We start from the raw sequence: 15,942 nt of genomic DNA on the forward strand, positions 1-15,942 counted from the left end.
AGAAACAGATGCCGAGAGAGGGATAGCAAATATAAACTTTATTATTTCAGAAACAATGCAGAATATGGAATTTATTGTATTTAGAAAGTTTCATATTTCAGTATGATGAAGCTTATTTTACATTTTCATTTTTCCCCTTTAATGCCGATTACTCAGTGGGTCCCAATTGAAGACGGTGTCTGATTCCAATGCTGAGAATTTGCCTAGTAGCACTTTATTTATCTTACTGACCTCACCAGTACCCATAGAAATTCATGCTGGGTTGATCTTCCCAATTTTTCAAATCTACAGTATGTCCTAATCATAATGCAATTCACTGAATATATTTCATTGTAATCTTGCAGAAGTAATAAATACAGTATGGGATCTATTTCAGAAAACATTTATCCAAGCTCAGCAACACAGGAATATCTAATCAAAATAATCTTTGACTGATTTGTTGTTTATTCTTTTAGTTTATACTAAGTTTATACCAATAATTCCATGGCAAAGTAATCCTCTTGGTTTTTAAGAAGCATTGAAGTATGGTGCAATTCCCAGAAAAAAAGAAATCTTATTCAAAAAATACCAGGAATATTGGATAATAGATCAATACCATGTATTTTATACTTACTAGTCTGCTGGGACTTCTTTCCATTGATAATATATAACAAGTTTTTCTTTATATCCTAGAGAAAGCCGTGCTCACTGCATTGATATTGAAACTGCTTACATGCAGGGATGTGAGAAGCTGGACCAAGGAGTCATGGTAGGTTAAATGTTGCATGATATTAGTACCTTGTTAACCAAGACTGCAGTTAGTATGATTTGACCCTCCTCATTAATTCCCTGGACTTATTATTGTATTATTGTCTTATAGTTACATAGTTAGATCGGGTAGAAAAAAGACCAAAGTCCATCAAGTTCAACCCCTCCAAATGAAACCCAAAATCCATCCATACATACATACACACCCAACATCCATCCATACATACATACACACACACACTGACCCCTCTATACATTCAAATAAACTATATATACTCATACACTATCACAATAGCCTTGGATATTATGCTTGTCCAAGTAAATCACATCCACTGCCATCCCAGAATCGAAGTCCCTGCTCACCTTCTCATAAAAAGAAATTCAATTATTCTGGCAAGATCTATTATGCATAAAACCATGCTGGCACAAACTTAAAGTATTATGATTTGCAATTAAGTCCAGTATCTTATCCCTTAATACCCCTTTGAAAAGTGAAGACAAATATGCACCTGGGCAGTAACCCACAGAAACCAATAAGTGATTTGTTTTTGTTCAGGCAGCTGCAAGTAGAGGAATGAAAGCAAATATGTGATTGGTTTCCATGGCTTAAAGGGGCAATATACACCTAAGACAATTATGCTAAATGAGCCCATTAAATAGCTTATGTTGAAATTACATTCTGCCTTTTTGCTAATTTTTTGCCATTATAAAGCACTCATTTAAAAGTTGAGCTCTGTTAACTGAACTTACCACCCCTTCCTTTATAAACAAGGCAATTTGTTCAGAGTCCCTATCTAACATGCAAACGCCTCCCTTATGTAAGCAGCAGCCTTAAGCAACTTTTTATTGGGGCTTTGTAGTGGACTGAAAGTTATAGGAAGTGAAAGTGGCTTCATATTCTAGATTAGAGTCAGAAATAACAGAAAACATTGATATTTCTAAATTAAAACAATAGGCAAACAGTATGTTCATCACATGCCCTATTCATTCTGCATATGTTGAAATATAGCTCTTTGAAGGAACCCAAAAACTACCCCAAACCCCAAGCCCTCTTCAAAGGTTGAACTTGGTTGATATGTATCTTTTTTTTCAACCTTACATACTACGTTACTATGTTTTGCATGGCCAACTTTACTACAAATTTCATTTGTTGCTACAGAAACCTGTATTATCAGTTCCCCCAACTTGCAAAAAACAATTGCAAACTCTAACAGCATAATATTATTATTATGCCATATTAATATAATTACCCTTTACATATTCATTTCAGTCCATGTGCCGGTAAAGCTCACAATCCAATCCCTTCTCATTTACATCAAACTCACACACACATTAGGATCAATTTCAGAATCCAGTTAATCTAGTGCTTCTGTCAACTTACCACATACATTTATATAAATATAATTACCTGTATACTAAAAAGTATGCTCTAAACATCATAATCACGAACAGGCATAGGGCAAAGCAGCAGAATGTTTCCCCGTAACTGTTCCATTCTCTGTATCTACCATCATTACTATTGCATTTCTGTCCCCTGCACAATGCATATATATTCACAAAGACAGATAGGAGGAAGTTACAGTGATTACATAGTTTGGCTCATGATTTTATAGAATTTTATAGAATCCCATTTCTAGTATCGTATAATAATATAGACCTCTATTAATAAAGGAATACAAATCATAATGTCTATATCCCCATAATTGCCTTTAAATCTGGATCTACATTTTCTTTAGTCACACTGGCAAGGTCAATGTAAAGGATCCTGATTTATTTGTATGTATATGTTTACTTTATGCAGGCAGTTAAGGAGCTGCAGACCTTAACCAGAGAAGCAATAGTCCTTCTCAAAGCTATGATTGAAGAGGTTCATAATAGTGCGGATGAGGAAGAAACCTCAATCAACAATCTCTTCTCCAATATGCAGGTACTCTGGAAATAAGCAGCATCTTGTTCTATAACAATAATATATAGGAAAACAGTACCATTTATAAGGACTATATAAAGCAAAACAAACTATGAAAGCAAATGAAAGTGCTCTCTCTCTTTTTCTAATGAGAAAATATAGTAATAAGTCAAATTAACTGGACTTCCTATATTTTCTTTTCCCCTAAAGACGTTTCACTAGTCATCCAACTGGCTTTTTAATTAATTCAGAATGTATGTTTGTGTAACTTTATTTATAAAGTGCTGTGGCCATGACTGGGAGGGGTCATCAATGTGACAATTGGAATCAATTGAAGTCACGCAGAATAATTGCAGGGCGGCCAGAGCATAGGAAAAAAGAGCCAGGATTCAAAGTCAGAGAGAAATGACAGAAGAGGGTATGTAAACAACAGATACCTGTGCAGCGAGAGGGTAGAACAGTTGAACTGCATGCACTTCAAAAGAAGTAAAAAAGAAAAAAAGTTGTTAGCAGCAATGAGGGGAGAGCAGAAGTCCTACTGCCCTCCCCCCACAGCCAGTAGTTTCAATTGAGAAAGCCAAATGGATGACTAGCGAAATTTCTTCAAGGAAAAAGAAAATACAGCAAGTCCAATTGATCTGACTTTCAACTACAGATATATCATGACCTGGATGAATGAGAACCTTCACAGACATCTAATGAGAAGCCTTTGTTTGATCTATCCATTTGAATTTCAAGGTCAACTGGCACATTTTTGAATAATTATCATTTAGGTATAAATGGGGGAATGTAATAAAAGTCGTAAAGAGCAAAACAATTAGAATTTCCTAATGTAATAATCTTCCTCAAACTGTTATAACATTGCGAATTTTAATTGCGCATCGCAAATTTTAATTGCGCATTGCCCACTTTTAAGAAGTGTTCGAAGGTGTTGTAATCATAGCAAACATAAGAACTTTTTCAGTAACAAGTTTTATTACATTCACTGCACACTGGCACTAACTATAAAATTCACAAACCTCCTTCCACTGTTGGAAGTGGCCGCTAAACAGTTTCCGGGTTCGCAAAAGCTATATTAAATTCGCACAAAGGCAAATTTGTTTGCACAGAGACTTTTCGCATTGCGAATATTTTTTCCGTTACCGACTTTAATTACATTCCCCCGAAAGTGTCCCCAGTTAGTTATTAGACTTGGTGAAAGCTTTGTGATTTTTATTTTGATTTAGCTGTATTTTGATTTTGATTTAGCTGTTTTTTTTACAGAACTGGAAAGTCTTTTTTACTTTTAAAAGATGCGTGCAAGGCAGCTACAAAATATGAGAAATGTTTAATTTTTAATTTAGCAGGAATGCCCCTGCCCGTATAGTTTTAGAAGATATATATATGAATATAAATATAAATATTTGTATCATAAAAGGAAAAACAGTGCTGCCCTTTGCTGCCTCTCTTCTCCCGCTCCTGCAGTTAGGGAGGTTCCCAGGCTGTGTGCACTGAGAATGCCTGCAGGCTGCCTGTGGGTCTTCTGATTCTACCTGCAGTGTAAAGTCAGTTAATGTTATGGGCAGTATATAGTGATATAAGTAACCTGACTAGATACTGATTTTATGTTGCTACTGTGTATATAAATACAGTAAGTGTGTTATAAAGGATGTTTTAAATTACACCGGCATCCAGTAAACTGTTTAAAGTAGGGATGCACTGAATCCACTATTTGAGATTCTGCTGAATCCCCGAATCCTTGGTAAGAAATTCAGCCGAATACCGAACCAAATCGGAATCCTAATTTGCATATGCAAATTAGGGGCAGGAAAGGAAAAAGTGGAAAAAATTCTTCTTTTGTGCAGAAAAGCACGTGATTTCCCTACCTGTCTCTAATTTACATATGCAAATTCGGATTCGGTTCGGCCAGGCAGAAGGGATTCGGCTGAAAAAGGCCGAATCCTGGCTGAATCCCAGATTCGGTGCATCCCTAGTATGAAGTCTGCAGTCTAGTAACTAAACCAAACTGGAAAGCCCCTGTAATTTGCTTTAGCCATAGTCTAGAGTCCTGTGAGGAACCAATTTTTGAAACCTGTCCGGCACCCCGAATTCTTACCCGCTTGGACCCACTACCCAACCCACAAGTGCCATATCCGCAGCCTGATCCGCGACCCGCTGACCATAAAGAAACAGTAAATGCTTTCATTGTAAACCGGAAGTGAGATCATTAGAAGTAGGCGTGATCATAACAAAAGCTTTTAAACATACGTAAAGGAGTAAAACTCGCTATTGAGAAGACCCGCAACCCGACGCACGACCTGCAAACCCACAGAACCGCCAACCAGCATCTATACCGGCACCCGAAGGTTCTACTCGCAACCCGCTTTTTTGCTGGTTCCCGACCTGCTGCAGGACTCTACCATGGTCTATCTGTTCCTTCAAATGTTTTATATTTTGTCACATTTATATTTTTATTACTAATAAAATAAACATTTTGTACACAAGGCTTTACCCATTACAATGTAACAGACATCTTTTGACATTATCCAAAATAATCGCAGACATTATTTTATAACATGGTATATACTACCCCATCCAACCAGGCATACAAACAAGCCTAGATAATGTTAGATTTGACATGTGAACATCTCCCTGGATGAAGAAGCTGGAGAACAGGAAAGATACAAAATGTGGAAATAACAGAAAGCTAATAGTCAACATGAAAGGTGACGGCAAAAGACAAAAGAACAATGGAAAGAAACAAGCAAACAATAGAAATCAGCTCAAAGAAATGGCTCGTGAGAGAGAGGGGAGAAAATGGAAAAGATGTATGGAAAGGAAGAGGCGTAAAGGGAATGGGATGGCATGACAGTGACTGTTAAAATGGCAAAAGAAAAAATGAAGAAGCAGGAGAAAGGATACACATATTTTAAAGGGGAACTCCGGGTTCCAAACCAAAATTTGATAAAGACACCCACATAACACAGAAACCCCTAATATACCCATCACAGTTACCTGTTTCTTCAAAATGTTTGAATAAATGCCTTTTTCTATGCTGAAATCCAGCTGTTTAACAGTTCTACTCAATCTGCATCATTTGAAATCCTGGCAGGGAAGGAGGGACTAAACACTGAAGTTACAAATTGTAACGACATCTCGACAGTTTACAGACAGCATGCAGGAACTACATAACCCACAATGTATTGCAATATGATGTTCCGTTGCTTATTGAAATCACTTGTGCAGGGAATTGTGGGGTTTGGAGGATGCAGGCTGAGCACAGATGGCTGTTGATACAAAGTAACAGTAGTCAGACAGCTCAGCAAAGTAGTCAGACAGATCAGCAGGAGAGCAGGGGGCTAGGCTTAGGGAACTGTTCCAAACCATTAAAAACCTGCATATTTTTTAATTGATGTATATTGCAAAGTTGCTTGAAATTATGTTTACTTTTCAAAAAGCTAAAGTTATTTTTTGTGGAGTTCCCCTTTAAATAATGCAGAAATATCATTTGAAATCCTGGCAGGGAAGGAGGGACTAAACACTGATGTTACAAATTGTAACAACATCTCTACAGTTTACAGACAGCATGCAGGAACTACATAACCCACAATGCATTGCACTATGATGTTCCGTTGCTTATTGAAATCACTTGTGCAGGGAATTGTGGGGTTTGGAGGATGCAGCCTGAGCACAGATGGCTGTTGATACAAAGTAATGGTAGTCAGACAGCTCAGCAATGTAGTCAGACAGATGAGCAGGAGAGCAGGGGGCTAGGCTTAGGGGACTGTTCCAAACCATTAAAAATCTGCATATTTTTTAATTGATGTATATTGCAAAGTTGCTTGAAATTATGTTTACTTTTCAAAAAGCTAAAGTTATTTTTTGTGGCGTTCCCCTTTAAATAATGCAGAAATATGATAAGGGAAACTGTAAGTGGCATAAGGAGATAAGGTGATGGATGACAAATGAGTTAGTGAAAGAGTTAGGAAAGTGAAAAATGAAAGCCCATAATGTAAAAAATGGGAAAGACTTAAAAAATGAAAAGGGAAGATAAAAAGTAATATTAATATGTCAAATAAAAATATACTGTATATATCCTAGACATAATGGGTCACATTTGCAGATGCTTTTTATGGTCTTTGTAATATCCTTGTATTTTACAGTAGCCCGTATGTTACCTAATAATGGGCCAGATTCAATTCAGTGAGAAAAAAGTTTGAGATGCAGTTCAATTCAGAAAAACTTATCTCACTGTTTATCACGTGAAAACTCTATTGAAGTCTATGGGAAAAACTGGAGAAAAGATTTTTATCTCCTCGAATTTTGAATCCAGTCCATGAGTTTTCACATATAAACCACTAGATAACCTTTTTGTCACTGAACTAAAAAGTACTTTTAGGGGCACATTTACTATTGGTCAAATATCGAGGATTAATTAACCCTCGATATTCGACTGTCGAAGAAAAATCCTTCGACTTTAAATATCGTAGTCGAAGGATTTACCGCAATTCTTTCGATCGAACAATTCAAAGGATTTTAATCCATCGATCGAACGATTTTCCTCCGATCACAAATTGCTAGGAAAGCTTATGGGGACCTTCCCCATAGGCTAACATTGGTGCTTGGTAGGTTTTAGGTGGTGAAGTAGGTGGTCGAAGTTTTTTTTAAAGAGACAGTACGTCGACTATCGAATAGTCGAATAGTCGAACGATTTGAAGTTGAAGTCGAAGTCGTAGTCGAAGTAGCCAATTCGATGGTCGAAGTAGCCAAAAAAATACTTTGAAATTCTAAGTATTTTTCATTCTAATCCTTCAATCGAGCCAAGTAAATGTGCCCCTTAATCTGACTTGCACTCTCTTATTAACTCCTTTCTTAACAATGTTATTTTCCTTTGGCACAATAACCCAGAGAGTTTGTAAAATATTGCACCTTTATGCATTTTACCCCAGATAGATAGAAACCATTTACAGATATATGTTCTATTAAAGCTCTTGGTGGCTCAAGTATTCAATCCAAACAGTGCTAACGTAACATTCTATGTCTCCTGTACTTATTGGAGTGTGACTATATGCTTCATGTTTAATTCCCCAGAATATGTGCACAGGATGCCATTACTTCTTAGTGAAAAATACAGTTTTGTGTCCATTGATGTGCATAGAACTTGCTCCTAGGTTTAGTAACTGAACCCTCTTGTCTCTTCTGCTAGAGTTACATATGTGTTTTGAGTTATTCTTTTTCTGCTTTATTCTTCCCCTTTTCTCATTTTTTTTACCATTTCACTGATGTGCACTTTCCTTAGAATTTTCTTTCCAATTCTTCCTTTCACACTTTTCTTCTACTGTTTTTTACTCTTCTTTCCTTTCTTCTGCTCTCTGCTCACTCTCTTTCACTTCTGCTTCCCATTCCCTCTCTATTCTTCTTCACTTCCCTCTCTCTATGTTTAATTTTGCTTTCCCTTAACTTCTGCAAACTCCTTCTATGCACATTTCCCTTCAATTCTCCCGTGTTTCTTTCCAGTTAGGCTTACAATTTACAAAATTGCATTACGCATACCAAAGCAATACATTTAGTAAAGGTTAGCACAGACATTGCTGTAGCTACCACTGCCAGATTAATGAAATGTGGGGCCCCTAGGCTACATCCATACAGGCCCCCCTTCTCTCTCTCTCTCTCTCTCTCTCTCTCTCTCTCTCTCTCTCTCTCTCTATGCAGATAAAAATAAATATTAAAATAAAAATAATATTGAAAAAAAGCTAGATTGGCCCCTGAAATAATTGACATGAATCCTGTGCATGAATCCATGCTGTGCATTATAGGGCTTAGAGCTAATAATGTAATAGGTGTATTATTAACTACAGTTCTGGAGGCCAGAAACTTTTCTTTTTAATTCTAAATCTGGTAGCTTCTTCATGGGACAGCAAGAATAAGGCTCGCGCCTGCCGGAATGCAAACAATTAGCGATACTTGCACTCACGTATCAGGCTAACTCTGCTGAGCTCTCGTTCTTTCTCTTTCATTTGTGTATGCCAGCAGAAGCAGACTGTGCAGGAATTGGGTATGGTGAGAAATTTAAATAATAACTTGCCTCTCAAATATCCAATCCTCCTGCAGCTTACTCGTGCTGGCACACAAGGTCCAATGCTCAACTAAAAGCTGCTACAGTCAGAAACACAAAGTAATGGGGCAAGCACAAACTACCAAATGCTAATAATCACAGACTTTGTTCATGAAACATTGGCTTTCCATAGGCATGGAACATAACCCCTATAGAAGAACCACTATAAAATATTCGCTACTTTTGCAGAACATACAGTATTGTTTTTTACCACTAGGAGGCAGTGTTGGACTAGAGCATGTGTCTTCTATCAAAAGAGATATAATACTTAGTAAAATTGTAGCACAGGTATGGAATCTATTATCTTGAAAACATGGGAACTGTGGTTTTCTTGGTAGGGGAACACTGTTCATTAAGGCTAGAAATAAAAACATTTTAAAAAATGCAAAAGTTTGGGTGGGAAAATCTTCCTTGATGGAACATAGATTTCACTATAAAAGTGTATGCATGTATGAATATGTTTTTATATAGCTCTGCTTATGTACGCAGCACTGTACAGCATAACAATAAATTAATCAAACAAACAGGGGGTTATTACAATAATAAATAAAAATAATTGCAAAGTAAAATAATAAATACAAACTACAAGTTATTTTTTTAAGAATTTGCCATTGATTCTTTTAAGTGTTCAAATGGGTGTTATTGACCCCATCTATAAAACAAATGCACTGTAAATCTTTCTGTTCCGACTCTCTCCTATTCATATTACAGTCTCTTATTCAAATAATTGCATGGTTGCTATGGTAATTTGGACCATAGCAACCAGATTTCTGACATTGCAATCTGGAGAGCTACGGAATAAAAACTTGAATAACTCAAAAACCACAAATAATAAAAAATGTAAACCAATTGCAAATTTTCTCAGAATATCACTCTCTTCATCTTACTAAAAGTTAACTCAAAGGTTAAGCCCTTTAAGAGCTTAGTGTCAACAAGACATAGATATAACAATCTAAATGTCAATGTGCAAGTCAGAATGTTGAACAGGGCCGGAATTAGGGGTAGGCAGAAGAAGCTGCTGTCTAGGGGCGTGCTGGGCAGCTACCTCGAAAATTGTTGCTCATCCTGCCCCCCCCCTCTGTCGATCACCCCTCCCTCCCATCTGGCATTTACCCCTCCCTCCTTCCCTCCATCGGTCACCCCTCCCTCCTTCCCTCCCCTCCATCGCTCACCACTCCCACCCCTTTGTCGCTCACCCCCCTCCTTCCCTCCCCTTCGTCACTCACCCCTCCCCTCCATCTCTCACCCCTCCAACTCCCCCCCCTCCGTTGCTCACCCTGCCCTCCCCTCCGCCCCCTCCCTCCTTCCATCTTCTCCATCTCTCACCCCTCCCTCCTTCCCCCCTCTCCATCGCGGTCAGGCACGCGCGCATGCGCACGTTCCTGGGAAGGGTGGCCAGCCTGGCCCAGCCCTGGTGTTGGAAGTTTCATATGAGTGCTGTTCCTGTTTTTAATCTTTTACACTGTGGCTCCAATTCTAGAAAAAAATTACCCTACCCTTTTTTAAGGTTGGGTGTAAATGGGGAGCACAGTGATTAGCATTCTGTGTATTTGGGGAGGGAGGAAGTAAAAGACATAATCAGTCTTTTTGGTATCCTGGACTATCCCCCCACAGGCACACAGTGTTGGTACATTTATGGTTTAGAAACAGTGTGAAACTCTCTGTCATGTTTACTTTGGGCCAGCAGAGTTCATATGAATTTTAAGTGTTTTTTTCAATTATAATTTCCACAGGAGAAACTAGCAGATCGAAGAAAGATTCTTCTAAAAGCTGTGCAGTGGTAAGACAATTCCCAACACAAATAAAACCCTAAACAGCACATAATGCATCATTCAGTCCCTTGATCATTTTACTAGGGATGCACCGTATCCACTATTTTGGATTCGGCCGAACCCCTGAATCCTTCGCGAAAGATTCAGCCGAACCGAATCCAAATTTACATATGTAAATTAGGGGTGGGAAGGGGAAAACCTTTTTAACTTCCTTGTTTTGTGACAAAAAAAAGGATTGGGCCGGATCCTGTCCGAATTCCGAACCGAATCCTGGATTCCGTGCATCACTACATTTTACATTAATTTTCCACAGTATGCAGTTTCCATACAGGTAGCATTCATGTAACCCTACTTTCTATTGTATGTGTGTTTGAGTGGTAGCTGCCATGTTGTATGAGATTAATGAAGGGCACGTTATAAACCTTCTGTCCTATTTGAACAAACAGATATATTTTTTTCAGTTTGGTTGACCAAATCAGGCTGATGTGATAGTTTGCCCCAGGCAAATTATTTGATGACAGAGGGAAATTACTTCTTACTTACAGTAGCTTTGTACCCATTTCTTGCACCTTGATGCATTTAGTACTCTTCAGCATTTCTATGGTAGTAATTTCATAATTAGCATTATAATCAGCAATTTTATGGTAGTAACTGTTGACTCCTTCAATTTAAGCCAACATGAAGAAAAGGAGAAGGCTTTTAAGGAGCAGCTATCACACTTGGCATCCCTACTGCCCACATTACAGGTAGGAAAAGCAGGTTTTATAAAGTATTTCATTTTCGAATTTAAGTAGCATATAGGTTGCCTCCTCCAACTTACCATTTTTACTTTCTTTATAAGGTCCATCTTGTTACTTGCTCAGCCTTCCTAAGCACAGCTAATAAGGCAGAGTTCCTTGATTTGGGATATGTAAGTATTTCAATAAATATATGTGGATATAGTTAAATTGATAAATACATTTTGTTTTAACAAAAACTGTGGTAGTTATTTGTGTTAGGTAGTTACAGGGCATTGGTGGGGCTTACAAAACACAAAGACTGTTTGGGCAGCAGGATTAGCATTTCTTGCATGGAATAACAAAAAGTATGTGCTAGTCAGTAAGTAATACTGAACATAATCTATACACCGGGCTCATGTGTAGGGCATTGTAACAACTCTATTTTACTTTATTAAGCTTCCCTGGGCTTATGTAGTGTAATGTATTTGCTGCATCATATGCGTCCATTGTACTTTAAAGGGCAAGTAAAGTCTAAAATATAATAAGGCTAGAAATGCTGTATTTTGTATACTAAACATAAACATGAACTTACTGCACCTCAAGCCTAATCAAACAAATGATTTATGCTTTCAATGTTGGCCACATGGGGTCACCACCTTGTAACTTTGCAAAATCTTTGCAAGACCAAGACTGTGCACATGCTCAGTGTGGTCTGGTCTGCTTGGGGATTGTCATAAATTATTAAAACAGCTCAAGCCAAATAATATCTGCCAATACAGCAAGACTGATTAATAAACAGAATATGCAGACTGCACTGGGTCCTGTGCTGTCATGTAATCTAATGTGGATTTTATAGTTTTTGTATTGTTTAATACAAACTTTCTCCAACTCTGCAGAACCAGTGGCTGCAGCAAAATAATCCTCCAAATAGAATCCCAGTTTATCTGTTTAAATCTGGCTCCATGATCTTTGTCCCTGCAGCTGGAGTTGGAAACAGTAAAGGGGATGAAAAGGCAAAAATAAAATCCAATACAAATACTCTACACAGTCGCCGACTGCTCTACAGGGAAACAAACAAAGCTGCTTGAGTTCTGCATGGCTGGGAAGTAAGGCGGGGGCTCCCCCTGCTGTTCATAAGTATGATTGTTTCCCTGCAGAGCAGTTAGGGACCGACTGACAATTCCTTTCCACAGCAGTAAACGAAGGGAGAATTTAACTGCATACAGTCAGGTTTTCATTAAAGAAAGTAAAAATGGGATTTTATTTTTTTGCCTTTACATGACCTTTAACTTCCCGCCATATGCAAATTAGCCAACGCTCACGCAACTTTGTTCTGCTTGCCGAATTATATATTCTTGCCAATTGGTTGTTCTGTGTATCCATGGAAGCTTTTATCTGCCCAAAAAATATAAACTTAAGCAGGTTTTCTTTGATCACTAAAATACTTGTTTTCAGAATACGCTATTTCTATGCAGTTATAGTAACAAAAATGAAAAAAGTGACTTAGGTAACTTAATTTTATGTTCAAATACTTGTAATTGTTGAAGCAAGGCTTTGCAGGTGCCGGGCATCTTCTAAGATCAGCATATTTTTACCTTTAACTTTCTGGCCGTTGAGCAAGGTTGGAATATGTGGAATGATTTAGCACTGCACATGTTGAAATGCAGAAAGCATGCACACATAGATATCTCTGAAAATTAAGCAAGCAATATCTGTTTTTCAGCAACTGATGGAACGCCTTCAAAAAATAGTTAAACTTCCTCATCGCCTGCGACCTTATCAGAGCAGCAAGGTAAACCAACTCAACTTCTAGATTTATTGTACCATCTCTACTGTGTACTATCTAATATTACCACTTAGGGGATCATAGGGTCAAAGTATAGGAGTGATGTGAAGATTATTGCAGAAAATAAACCATAAATATGAGATTTAATGAATGGCTCTGGTAGATAACATTTGGCTAAGTTTTGCTAAACATAAAATAAATCTGCTGGTTTAGTTGATGCCTTTTATAGTTTTCATGCTTAATTAGCTTACACTGACCTTTTCATTAACATTAACAAATTTTTGGGACCAAGGAATCTACCCTGTTCACTCTGCTTTGTATTCTATATACTAAACATAATGCCTAAATTTCTCACAGATCCTCACCATTCTGAATTTTGTTAGAAGTGTCAATTACACTGCACTTGCTCAGTGTACTTTGGGCAGCAGTTGAGACTAAGGGAGTTATTTATTAAGCTCTGAATTTTCTGGTCGGATTTTTAGCGCACGCGAAGATTCACAGAGATTTATTCGCCCTGTGATAATCTCCCCGGACTGACTCCCGCCAGCTAGAATCTGAATCACCGGCAGGATGGCACTCGGATCACCTTGTTTCCGAAGTCGCCCAAAGTTTCCTTGTGAGGCAATGCTGGGCGACTTTGGAAAACGAAGCGAACCGATTGCCATCCCGCCGCGATTTACATTGTAGCCGGCAGGAGGCAGTTCAGGGAGATAAGTCGCCCCAAAGAAGAGGCGATTTATCACCGGGTGACTAAATCTCCCTGAATCTTTGTGTGTGCCCTTACCCTTAAAGGGGAAAATACTATTTTTTTCGGAGAAAAAAAAAACCTCAAATTTTTCTGGATTTATAAAAGTCCGATGGTGTTAAAAGTCTGATGAAAAAAGTACTCCAACTCAGACCTGCCGAGAACATGTAAACATTAATGGCAGATGTCCCATTAAGAATTAGAAGATTTTCTGAGTTGCACTGGGTCTCCGAAAAAGAAACGTAGCTTTCAGGCGATTTTATGAAAAAATCATAGGTTTTGAACGCAAAATCCGAAAAAATATTTTTCAGAACATCGTGAGAACTTTTTCGGATTTTAATAAATAACCTCTAAGTGAATCAGACATTTCAGCCTTGTATTGTGACAATTATATTGTATATACATGCAGTATATGTGCATTGGCCCCTAAGCTTAGCTGACTGGCAGCAGCACAGAGCATGTGCAGTGAATCAGCAGAAAAGAAGATGGGGAGCTACTGTAACATCTGAGGAGGCACAGATCTTTACTGCTAAAGGGCTGTGGTTAGCTTGGCTTAAAGGTAAAGAGCCCCAAAACAATATGCAACATTTCTACCTTACTCCTTTGATAAACGTTAGTTAGACAAAGAGCTGCTTGCCCTGAGAGTGGCTAGAAACCATATTACCTCATACTAACTCCTGCCCTAATTTAACTCATACACAGTTTAATCCTGATTTTAATTGCCCTTAACTGCCACCAAAATGCTAATCTTCTAAAAGACTACGAACAGTAATGCTTTCATGTGGCAACTGTTTGCATGTTGTAAGAATGGACATCACTCGGCACTGCAGCACATTTCTAAGAAGTGTCAGTTACTATATACGTTTCCAGGAAAGAATTTAGAGGTTCAGCATATGAGTTCCTCTAGGGTTGCCTGGTAAAGTCAATATCCTTTGTATTTCCCATAGAAACCATACTAGAGCTGGATTCAGTCTGGCAGGAAATGAAATTGTCCCAGATAGCTTCTGTGCTCTAGTGCTTTTATGTGTTATACCCACATGCTAAAGGCTAGGTAATAATGAAACAGTATACTGGTATGGGATCCTTATCAGGAAAGCCATTATCTAGAAAGTTCAAAATTATGTGAAGACCTTTTCCTATAGACTCCATTCTAGTACCTTGTGCTTGATGTTGACTAAGCTACATGAATCCATACTGGTGGCAACACAATCCTGTTGGGTTTATTTAATGTTTAAATGTTTTTTAGCCGGCTTAAAGGAGAATTCAACCTCTAATAAAAAAAACCTCCCCCCTATGGGTAGACCCCCCCCTCTCTCTCCTCCCCCCAGCCTACCTGCTGCCCCCCCCCCCACCCGGGCAAATGCCCCTAATTTTTTACTCACCCCTCCGTGAACATTCTGGCCTCGGAGTTCACGGCAGTCATCTTCTTCTTCTCCGGTAATCTTCATGTCTTGATGGAGTTTTGGCGCAGTTGGAGTAAATTTCCGGTTCCGAACAACTGCTCATGCGCCGAAAGTCAAGAAAATTTCTGAACAACAATGGCCAACCAGGAGCTAAAAGGTGCCTACAGACTGCCCTCATGGTCGGGATATGAAGGATATTCTCGTCTGCAGTGGGTACTCGACCACTGCAGGACTCTACTATAGATATAGGCCCGATGGTCCATAGATCTTTAAACCTGAAGGACACATTTAGAGCCCTCCATCCTACACCCCAGGACTGATGGCACCTGGATATGGTCAGATTTTTAAATGTTGAAAACATATAATGTAATATATGTGTAAAAATTGACAGGGGCTTTGTTTTGTGTATTTTAGATCAATACTGATTATGGAGCTGAATTTGCTCGCTGCCTAGAGCCACTGTTGATTCTAAACCTGCGCCGAGGGGGGAGCATGAGTGGCAGCTGTGGGGGTCCGGGACTGAGCAATGGAAGCATGTAAGTGCAAACACTTGTCTCTTCCCCATTATCTAATATGAAAGCCTGAAAAGGGTATTATGTGATAATATTGCATTCCATACTGCTTGGCAGTAAACCAAGCATTGATATAGACATCTGACTTACCATTTAGGGGAGGATGGAATAGTATAATTTATCTGAAAAGCATTCAGCAGAGTTCACGTACACCATCCATTTACACAGGGACCTGGGTAGTGTTTGCCCCTGTAGATT

General features: G+C 38.5%; 1 protein-coding gene across 1 annotated transcript in view; it reads left to right on the plus strand.

Moving 5' to 3' along the window:
- The window catches only part of rnf207.S (ring finger protein 207 S homeolog), a 51,443-nt gene that overhangs the window by 21,383 nt on the left and 14,118 nt on the right, over positions 1–15,942 (plus strand). Inside the window, exons 6-12 of the mRNA XM_018227961.2 lie at positions 673–748; positions 2,549–2,674; positions 10,481–10,527; positions 11,193–11,265; positions 11,361–11,429; positions 12,962–13,030; positions 15,587–15,708. Of these exons, the coding sequence (XP_018083450.1) occupies positions 673–748; positions 2,549–2,674; positions 10,481–10,527; positions 11,193–11,265; positions 11,361–11,429; positions 12,962–13,030; positions 15,587–15,708 (582 nt within the window). The remainder of the gene's footprint in view (positions 1–672; positions 749–2,548; positions 2,675–10,480; positions 10,528–11,192; positions 11,266–11,360; positions 11,430–12,961; positions 13,031–15,586; positions 15,709–15,942) is intronic.

This window comes from Xenopus laevis, chromosome 7S (genome assembly GCF_017654675.1).
Source record: "Xenopus laevis strain J_2021 chromosome 7S, Xenopus_laevis_v10.1, whole genome shotgun sequence".
In the NCBI taxonomy this organism is placed as follows: Eukaryota; Metazoa; Chordata; class Amphibia; order Anura; family Pipidae; genus Xenopus; species Xenopus laevis.